This window comes from Saccopteryx bilineata, chromosome 2 (assembly GCF_036850765.1).
Source record: "Saccopteryx bilineata isolate mSacBil1 chromosome 2, mSacBil1_pri_phased_curated, whole genome shotgun sequence".
Taxonomy (NCBI): Eukaryota; Metazoa; Chordata; class Mammalia; order Chiroptera; family Emballonuridae; genus Saccopteryx; species Saccopteryx bilineata.
The window spans coordinates 305,391,227-305,401,957 of NC_089491.1; the positions used below are offsets into that span (position 1 = coordinate 305,391,227).

Genomic DNA, 10,731 nt, shown 5'->3' on the forward strand with positions numbered 1-10,731 from the left:
CCAACGGGCTGGGTCTCCGGCACCCGGTCCAGAGACCAGCTGCCCAGCCTCTCGACCTGCACTTCCCTCTTCTGCAAGCCCTGCTCCTCCTCCCATCAGCCCTTCCTCCCCTCTTTCCACTTCACGGCATCCCTGGCCTGGGGGCCTTTGCTTGGGCCTCTCTTGCCTTTTGCCTGGGCCACCCCAAGCTCTGCCTCCCATCTCCCCGCGTCCTGCTCCACACCGGCCGCCTGCCAGGCCGCAGCATGGCCCGAGAGCCCCCGGGGCTGGCGGCACTGAGCCCTGCCTCCTCCTGGCCGGGACCCTGAGCAGTACTACCCGAGGGGACTTTTCTGTGACGATGAACATGTTCTGGAATCTGTGTTGTCTAGTGTGGCTATTAGCCCTTCAAGTGTGGCTAGTATGACAGCGGAACTAATTTTAAATTTTAGTTTCTCTTCATTTTAATTGTCCCTGGGCTATTGGCCAGGGCAGCCTTAGGAGCTGCAACTCTGGCCTGGTTTTGTGGTGGTCTTAGTTGTACCATAATCTTGCTGGGTGAACCGGGAAAACCATTCACCCTCTCTGATCATGTTTCTTTCATCTATAATATGTCAAAGACTCATTTCCTCTCCTAAACACAGAGGCAAGGTAAGACCTACAAACAGGGAATTTTTTTTTTTTAAATACTTTGTGTGTGGTTTTTTTTTGTATTTTTCTGAAGCTGGAAACGGGGAGAGACAGTCAGACAGACTCCCGCATGCGCCCGACCGGGATCCACCCGGCACGCCCATCAGGGGGCGATGCTCTGCCCCTCTGGGGCGTCGCTCTGCTGCGACCAGAGCCACTCTAGCGCCTGGGGCAGAGGCCAAGGAGCCATCCCCAGCGCCCGGGCCATCTTTGCTCCAATGGAGCCTTGGCTGCGGGAGGGGAAGAGAGAGACAGAGAGGAAGGGGGGGGTGGAGAAGCAAATGGGCGCTTCTCCTATGTGCCCTGGCCAGGAATCGAACCCGGGTCCCCCGCACGCCAGGCCGACACTCTACCATTGAGCCAACCCGCCAGGGCCCAAACAGGGAATTTTTAGCCAGCAAATGGCTTCAAGAATGTTAAGTGCTGCCGCAAGGCCGAGTCAGTCATTCCTGTAGTCATCCCCCAAATAATAGCAATGATATAACCATCCCTGCTGGGCGTTGGAGACCAGACAAACATTCCTACCTGGAAAGGAGACGAGGGCCACAGCCACCAGCAGCAGCAGGTATGGCTTCCCCCTGGAGGGTGTCCCCATGGCGGTGTCCCGGCTGAAGTGGAGAGCAGAGGAGAGGGCCCCAGCCCACCACGAGGTAAGTCCAGCAGCAGGCTGAGCAGGACCTAGGGAGGCAGGAGGGCAGGGGGGGACCCCGAGCTGAGGAGTGCCCCTCCTAGCTCCAAGCATATCTGGGTCTTGCCTGGGAGAGGCCGGAAATGCTCAAGTACTCATCCTCCCCCAGACCCCAGGGGAGGGGCTTGGTCATTACCAAGGAGCTCTTCCTTAGGCTGAGTGCCTCCTGCTGGCCCCCTGGGAGTCTGGCTCAACCACGTACCCCTGCCTCCGCTCTCCCTTCCTCCACCCCCCTGCTAGCAGGTTCTGCTCAGGAAGTGAAGCAGTGACTAATTAGGATTGGGAGGTGAGGACCACCTGCCCGCTCACCTGTAATAATAGCTCTTGGATGGGTCCTGAAGAGAACCGGGCCCAGACCTGGATTTGGGAAACTGGTAACATCTTCCTCTGGGAATGGAGGCCCACTCCCCTAGCCCCTCCCCACAGCTGCCTGGGCGGAGGCAGTAAGCCCCTCTGGGAGCTGTACTAAGTCTCTCGGGCTCAGCCTTGTTCTTCTAGTGAGGAGGGGTTTCAGTGACTCATACACACCCTCTCACCCCGGCCTGGTAAGGCATCCTGTACTGTGCATGATAGAGCTATAACCTTGGCCCCTTAAGCAGTGCCCCCAGCCACAGGGGCTAATGGGCCCAGAGAAGGCTTCTGAGCTGAAAGAGTTCATGCAGCTCCCTGAGGAGCCTCCCTCTTGCATGGAGATGAGCAGAGACTTGGTTAAATCTTGGGAGCTCTAGAGCAGTGGTCCCCAACCTTTTTTGGGCCACAGACCGGTTTAATGTCAGAAAATATTTTCACGGACCGGCCTTTAGGGTGGGACAGATAAATGTATCACGTGACCGAGACAAGCGTCAAGAGTGAGTCTTAGACGGATGTAACAGAGGGAATTTGGTCATTTTTAAAAAATAAAACATCGTTCAGACTTAAATATAAATAAAACGGAAATAATGTAAGTTATTTATTCTTTCTCTGCAGACCGGTACTAAATGGCCCACGGACCAGTAGTGGTCCGCGGCCCGGGGGTTGGGGACCACTGCTCTATTAAACATGTTCCCTGGCGTAGGAGGCACTGAGAGCAAGTCAGAGCCCCCTCCATCAGTCTGAGAGATGGAGCCTCATCCTTAGAAGCGAGGACAGGGCCAGCCTTTCCATCTACCCCTCATCCCGGGCCAACTTTCCAAGTTCTGGGAGGGTGTGGAATCTCAAGGGCATGCTTTTTGGCTATTTTGGTGCAGGGGTCACTGGGCTCCCATGGCTCCCTGTCAGAACTGCCACAGGGCGCGGGGAACCCAGCTGCTGCAGAATCTGAAGCTGGGCCCTGCCTGCCCGCTTTGCAGACACCTTAAAACATGAGAAGGGGAGGGGGAGAGCCTAGCTTGGGGCTCTTCTACTAACTGGCTGCAAGACCCCTGCCACCTCTGGGTCTCAGTGTCCTCATCTGTGGAAGGGCTGCTCTCTAAGCTCCCTTACGGCTCTGAGACTGATGCTCCCAGCGAGCACAGGGCCACTGAGGGGCTGGGAATGCTATCCTTTGGGTGGGGAAAGGGAGAAGGGTGCAGATGACTTGGGACTCTGCCCTAAGGTCAGTGCAGGGTCTGAAGACCAGTGCAAACGCAGTACCTCCCTCTCTCACTTCATGCTCTATTCCCTCGGAAAGAGAGTCTCCAAACCCTTTTACAACTTCTCCGCCCCAACTCCAGCCTTATATACACTTCTCCTTTTCAGGAAGGGGCTAGGGGCCACCTCTCCAGGACTGCCTGCCCCTCCCTGTCCTTGCCACTCTTCAGTTCCAGACTTGAACCCAGAAATTCAGCACTTCCAGCACCTGTGACATTCCCCCAACAGCCCCATGCCTGTGCCTTGGCTCAGGTGAGTCCGCTCCTCTGTGATGCCCTCCCCAGGCCAGGCACACTCACCGCTCAGGGCCCGAGCACGTCTCCGCCCCCAGCCCCTGACGCGCAGCATGAGCCCACAGTTAGAGTTCGGCTCTGGTAGGGACCGCACCGTGCAGCCTGTGCCGGCTTGCCTGCCTCCATCAGAGGGTTGTGAGCACCCCGAGGGCAGACCGAGTCTTGTACAGGTCGACATCGCCTCTGTCCGGCGCATTTAACTGTTTGAGGACAGCCGTGTTCTGTGTCTTCAGGAGCCAGTGGACGTCACGGTCACACTCACACGGACACAGTGGAGCTCAGTAGACAACTGCTGGGCTGACCCGTCCTCAGCGCTTCCCAAGTGCAACCCTGGGGCCAGCTTGTACACTCACTCAGAAACTCGCACACCCTCACACACTTCCTTCACAAACACGTGTAATCTCACAGACACGCTCACACTTTCTCCCACACACTCACATGCACACTTTCACCCTGACACCACACCCTCATACACTTTTATACACACGCTCTCACATGTATTCTCATGCACACCCCTGTCCCACACTCACTCTTTAAGACACCTTCTAACACATTCTCTCTCTTACACACACACACACACACACACACGCACACACGCGCGTGCGCCCCCACCCCTCCCCCTCCCACACACTCAGGTCTCTCGGTTGACAGGGTGCTCGGTCATGGAAGAATCGCAGCTCTGGCCCTGGATGCTACACAAACGCAGGGGGCTTTGGACTTGGTGGGGGAGGGATTTGGTGGTAGTGACTCCATCTCCTGACAGCTTGTGAGCTTGGACAAGTCACCCCCGCTGGTGGAGGCTGTTTCTCCTCTGCAAAGTGGAGATCAGAACACTCACTCTGCAGAGCTGCTCTGGATGTTCGGTGAGGGACTGGGGTGCCTGCCGGGGAAGTCCCGGGGTCACCGCAGGGATGGGGAGACAGACAGATGGGGGGCGACAGACCCCTCCCCACTTCAGCTGGAGCAGCTCCACTTATATCTGCTTTGTCTACTGGACTTCCCTACGAGGTTCTCTTTAAACAAAGGGTTCCACAGCTCCAAAAAATGGAAAACGCCCCCCTGGCGCTGGTGTGCACATCCCAGAGTCAGGCGCAGAGAAGGCGTTCAATCATCGTTTGCGCGTTCCGGCCTTTGTCTGTCTGCCAGTCCCGGGAACTCGGTGAGGGGCAGGGCGCTGGCTCAGGGAGGAGCTGGGCTCCGGGCCCTGTCCCGAGTGTGCCGGGGCGAAGCAGACAGACACCGCGGAGCTGTGGCACGGGCTGGAGGCTGCCGCTCCCCAGCAGTGCTGGTGAGAACGGGTGGGGGTGCACATGTGTGCACGTGCGTGTGCATGTATGTGAGGTTCGTGTGTCTGTGTGTTGTGTCCATATGTCCCTGTGGATATGGGAGTGCTTGCGTCTCTGTGTATATGCATGTGTCTCAGTGTGTCTGTGTTTGGCTGTGTCTGGTGTGGTCTGTGTGTGTCCCTGCCTGCACAGGACGTGACCTGGAACTGGCCTGTTTTCCTGTCACCCACAAGGAGGCCCACCCCCTGGATCACTCACCTCTATCCGCTCCCCCCCCCCCTGCTCCCATGGTCAGAATTACTGGTTTTCTCCCAATGGGTAATTATACTTTGTGGACAATACTATTCTACTGCTCCTCCTAAACTTCAACTTAACCCAGACCTTTATCAGTCAGTCACCTCTGGGCTCAAGAGCCTTGGGCACCCCTGAGGGACAGAGCTGGGGGGGGGTTGAGATTGAGGTACACCTGGGGTTGCCCTTAGGAAAGACATAGAGACCGGTCAGCCAGGGAAGACATACACTGAGCACCACTGTGTGCCAAAGCCTGCGTGGACACACACACACACACACAGTCTGGGTAGGAGCTTACTGCCTCCCTGAAGGTGAAGGAGCTGGCATCCAGTCCGGCCCTGTGTCCACTTCCGTTCCAGTATTTACTGCCGTGGCCACCCTTGCTAAGCACTGGGAGACAGCAACGAAAACTGCCTGTATGGAGCAGAGCTCCTGACCGAGTGCCACCGAGGATGCGCTCATGAGCTGCGTGGACCAGTCATCTCCTCATACCATCTACCTTCTAGCACATTCTAGAATGCTCAGGGTGGAGGAGGCCTTTTTGTCAGGGGCAAGGCCGGAGTGGAGCTATGCCAGGTCTGGAGCTGGCTCTGTGAGCCTTGAGCCAGCCAAGGCTGGCCCCGGCCAGCTGCCCTGGTACAGGGGATGGCACCGGCTGGCACAGCCGGGTACAGACTGTCACCATTGGGGCTGGTCCTATAAGGCACCAACTCATAGGGGAGAGGGCTGCTTGGGGGTTCAGAGGCTCCCGGGGGCACTGGCTGAATCACTGAGCCCAGGCAGCAGGGGCCTGGAACACAACTGGGGGAGGGAAGGCTGAACTGGATTCTAGCATCCGACAGGGTTTGCTGGGACCAGGGCCCCTGCACAGAGCCAGTCAGAAAATGAAAGACACATTTCCCTAAATGCTACCATTTGGGACACCCATCTCCTGGCCTTGAATCTGTCTCCCCCTGCCCCCCAGTGGAGACGTGAGCATCGAGCACCGGGGGCTGCTTTCGGATGTGTAGTGGTAGAAAAAGAAGGAGTTGGAGTCCAGCTGAGGGTAGAGACTAAGTGATTTATTATAAGCCAGCAAGTGCTGCCTGAGCCCTCAGGTCCCCACCACGCCCCTCCTCCGGCACAGCCCAGCACCACAGGGTGGGCTCTCAACCGACCCGCCCGGCACTTACAAGCTGGTATAGCCCTAGTTATCCCGTCCATTACTTAACATCTCCGAGCTTCAGTCTCCTGTCTACAACATGGGGGTGAGAAGTGGCGTTGCCACCCCAAGGGACCCTGTGAGGTCAGCACCATTTCCAGCTCATAGTAAGTGCTCGGGGGACAGAGACGTGTCCACAGACGTGTGAGACAGGCCCACGTGTTTAGGATACTGAGATGTACAGTCTCCCAGGGCATGCACCTTCCTCCTAATGCCGCATAGGTGTGGTGGGCCTGGGCACGCCCCAGTAAGCACACCGCCCCAGATGAGGGCACAGAGACAGAGTCACATCCAGGTGCCGTGTGATACGGAGAGCACCTCGCTAGGACAACACAGGGAGCACTCCCCAGAAGGTGCTCCTCCTCAACCACCCCACCTCCTGCCCTGAAGGCTAAGATGAGAGGGCGACTCTGCCTATGGAAGGAATTGCTACCTGGGGCATGACCACTGTCCCCCAGGAAGGTCGGAAGCTCCCTATACCACTCTGGGAAGACAGGGGTCTATGGTAGCCTGGCGGGGCCCTGTGTTGGGCAGGGTGGGCGCTGGCAGGAGCAGGACTTAGGTGAGAGGCCTCTGTGAGGGGGTGGGTGCTCTGAGCTGGAGCAGGTCCCCAGGGCAGATTTGGGTGGGTGGGGACCGACCCCTTTGGTCCCCAGTGGGGACAGGGGTGCTATGCAGCCGAGTGTCTCCTCAGCACCCTCTATGTGCTCTCTTCCTCCCAGCCCCCAGTTTTTTCTGCAGGCCCCAGCCGACCCCGTTTCGGTAAGTTTTCAGCCTTGGACCTGAGGGAGTCTGGCCTTAATCTTCAGCCTCCAGATCCTCAAAGTGGGAAGTGGACAGAGGACGAGACTTGCATGCACCCTCCTGGAAGGAGCTAGGAGAAGGGCCAGCCCTCCTAGACCTCAGGTTTCCCCCTCGCCTGCCTGCTCCGTGAGTGTGATACGGAGGCACGAAGGAGGGCGTTGGAATAGGGGTCTGTTTTTGAGATGTCAGGGGTAAGAGCAGTTGTTTTAATTTGTTTCTGAAGAATCAAATCAGGAAGAAATTAGTGGGAAATTTTTGCATATCCCCTCCACTCTGCGGAGAGGAGACTGCCCCCAATTCCCAGTTTTCTGCACTGGTTCAGGGCCAAGCCTGGGGGCGGGGTTTGAACCTGCTCCTCCCCTCAAGCTAGTTTCTTCCCTGGGGCCCAGATGAACTGCTCCTCTGGGTTGCCCAACAAGAAGGCCACCTTTGAGCCAGACATAGGGTGGGACAGCCTCTGGGTCTGTGAGGTTGGCAGGCTTTGAGAGAGGATGGGCTGAGACTGGAGGGGACCCAGCAGGTGTCCTCTAGATGAGTGCCCTGTGTGTGGGGGAGGGAGGGTCATCAGATGAGAAAGACACTGAGGTGTGCTCAGGTCTGCACGCATCCTGGGATGCCAGGTGTTCAGTCTGGGGGAGACCATCACACTCTTTTGCTTCTGTTTGCATCCTCTTTGGATAAACAAGGAAACATGGGCTCATTTCTAGCAAGAAGACTCCTTCAACTCACAGAAGGACTTCTTTATTCTAGGATGGTTACCATCAAGACATAGAGCCCATGGACACTCCCATGATGTTCCAGGTTAGCAAACCCTGGGGGTTAGGGGTTGGGTCTAATTAGGGTAGTCTGCCAGGTGAGCTGTGGCCAGCAGGCAGCAGGAATAGAAATGATGTCTTTCTTCTTAGGGACTCCTAGTAACCCCCTCCTGTTACCATTTGAAAGAGCTTAACCCAAGCCTAGAAAAAATTTACAGGGTCATCCAGTCCAACCTCCACCTCCAGGCAGGACTGTTTCTAACCTTGGACCTGACTCCAGTTTGTCATGGCCTCTTAGAGTCATTGGAAAGACGCCCCCACCTTGGGCTCTTCGTCCTGGGGAGGAAGTGCCTCCTACAAGCTAATTTCAATCCCTCTTGCTTCACTGGAATATTCATTGCTTTGGATCTTATTTCCCTGAGTATCAACCACCTCCAAAATCCCTCCAAAAATACAAATACCACCCACGCTCAGGCACAGACTGTCTTTGAGACGCTCTTTCTCCCATTTAGCTTGAGGATGTCCTGGGGTTGGGGGTGCAGGACATGCACACCCCAAACCACCCCAAATGAACTACTTCCCTCTTAGAAGAGCCAGAGAGGACGCCTTGGGGGCACTCCTCCGCGTGCTGGCTCCTGAGGAGTAAGTTTGCTTTCAAAGACAATCTGTGCAACCATCCCGAGGAGCACAGTCCTCGGAGGCCCATCCCACATAAGTCTATTTGAACAACTGCTGGCAGCGAAGGTGCTGGAATGGAGTTACATAAGCAGTGAAATCTGGTAGGGGAATGGTGTGCGGGTAGGTTGAGGGCTGAAGGTATAGGAACACATCTGACCAGGGAAGGGAGCTTGGCCAGGTGGAGAGCAGAGCATGCATGGGAATGAGAGAGAGAGAGAGAGAGAGAGAGAAACCCTGTGTTTCCCTCACTGCTCATGCTGAGCACCAGAAGGACAGATGGACCTTGATGACTTTGATGTCATGGACTCAGGGATCCTCACCCCATTTATCTAACTTTCTGCCTCCCTTTTGCTGGCTGGGGACTCCTGACAGATCCCACAGGAAATGAGGAAGAACTCTGACCTGTGACAGAACCTAGCTTGAGTGGCTCAGCAGCCTGGCTGGAAAGGGTTAAGTAGTGGGGCACCCTGGAGAGGGTGCTGTCTCTAAGGACAAAACTCCCTCCTCCTCCCAAGGCTAGGAGTCTGGGCACCCTCCTGCCCACCCCTGGGTCACACCAGCCTCTCTTACAGGTGGCCCACCTTTTGCTGCCCTGGGCCCCCAGTGGCTCCTCTGGTCTCTCTAAGTACACTTGAGAGGAGTGGCTAAGTGGACTGAGGGGCTCTCTGGCCAGAGGACAGGAAGAGGAGGCAGAGTCTGCTGCCCGGACGGAGAGCAGGAGGGTGCTGATAACATGGGCTGTTGGGCTGTTTCTGCTCCTGCCACCCTTGCCCGCCCTCGGAGCCGAGAAAAGGTGCTGGCTGGGCTCTGCAGGGGCAGTGAGTGGGCTGTGACCCTGAGGAGTCAAGCTGAAAGAAAAGGGTCTGACCAGTCACAGGTTGGACATAGAGAGGGAGGAAGTTAAGAACAGGTAACTTAGGGGTTGGAAAACCCATCCTTCTCCAGGATTGGAACCATGGGCACTCACAGCTCCTCCCATCCTGGTCTGTATGGATTCCCAAACCTCCAAACAGCCTTGACTGACAGCTTTTCCTCCTGGGGCCTGGGCTCAGCTCCCAGTGGCTGTGGCTGCAGGGACCCTGGCTTGGTCCCCTGTATCTTCAGGACTCCCCTTCCACAGGGACCGCCCCCCCTCACTGCCCCCTCCCGCTTCCCGGGCCTTGGAACCCTCACTGGACAGAGTGACAGGACTCACCTCTGGACACTGGCTGAGGCTTCCCTTTATGTAAGCCCCATGGTGCTGGGGAGAAGAATTTCCCTCTTTTTCTAGACGCCCCCCTAAACCACGCCCCATTCTCCCTCCTAGTCCCAGCCTCTTTCCTTATCAAACTTCATGCAACTCTTTCTCTCCCACCATTGAAGATGAGAGGGAGAGATCTGAGAAGACAAGGTTGGGGGTGGGGGAAGGGAACAAAAGGAATATCAGCCCCTGTGATCCCAGCCACTCATCTTTAGGGATATGACTTGCTCAGTTTCTTCTCCCTGAGTCCCCGCTCCTGGACAGGCCTTTGCCCAAACTTGTGCTCCACTCCCTCCTCTGTGGAACTCAAGCAAGACTTCACAAAGAGGTCACCCTGCAGAGGCAGACCCAGGGAGGCCTCCAGTCTGGGCGGTCAGGCTTACTTCCATCAGGGATATCTGGGGGCAGGCCAGGGTCTGGGTGGGGCCTGGTCTCAGGGACTATCTGGTCCTGGACTGGGGGCCCAGGGCAAGGTCCATAGCCACTGGTCCCCTCTGAAGGCAGTTGCTGCTATCAGCTGGTGCTCAGTGCCCGGTGCCCGGTGGCCTGCTTGAATTCCTGGACACACTGCTAGGGGCCAGTTTTCCATCCAGGCTTGGCCTGTTGGGCCCTGTGGGATGCCACCCATGTAGACAGAATGAAGGGGACTTCCAGTCCCAGTGGGGAGAAGTCAGACGGGCTCCAGCCTGCAGCTGGGATTCCTGCCCTGCCCCTGCCCCTCCCAAGTTGCAAGGACACTGAGTTCTGAGCCCCAGCCCACAACAGCACCCCAGGAGGCCCCTCAGCGGAGGCAACGCAGCAGAGGGAGGAGACAAAATTGGTTGGTACCTACCTGAAGTGAAAGAGGGGTGTTGGCTGGGACAAGGGGACGCTGCCCGAGGCGGTGGGCCAGAGCCAGCCCGGCCACCAGCCCCCTAGGCTGCCCACTTCTCCTCTCCTGCTCCCTTAGCCGCGGGCTGCTGTCCTGGCGCGCTGGCGGCAGCCCCGGTGGTGGTGGTGGTGGTGGTGGTGGCGGCGGCGGCGGCGGCGGCGGCGGCGGCGGCGGCAGCGGGAGAGGACGCTCGCGTGTGTGCGCGCCCCGAGCCACTGCAGCATCTCTGCATCAAGATGTGCTCCTCCCTCTCCCAGGCTCCGCTCACTGGCTGGCTCCTGTCCTCAGCCAACGCTCGGGGCCCTGGAGATGACTTCCTCTGCCCCCCTCCCACCCCTTCCCGTCCC

At 57.4% G+C, this 10,731-nt stretch overlaps 1 protein-coding gene across 1 annotated transcript in view; it reads right to left on the reverse strand.

Annotated features, from left to right (window-relative positions):
* The window catches only part of CNTN2 (contactin 2), a 32,913-nt gene extending 22,397 nt beyond the window's left edge, over positions 1–10,516 (reverse strand). Inside the window, exons 1-2 of the mRNA XM_066261581.1 lie at positions 10,346–10,516; positions 1,195–1,347 (exon numbers count right to left, since the gene is read on the reverse strand). Coding sequence (XP_066117678.1) covers positions 1,195–1,264 — 70 coding nt within the window. The 5' untranslated portion in view covers positions 1,265–1,347; positions 10,346–10,516. The remainder of the gene's footprint in view (positions 1–1,194; positions 1,348–10,345) is intronic.
* Between the last annotated feature and the right edge of the window lie 215 nt (positions 10,517–10,731).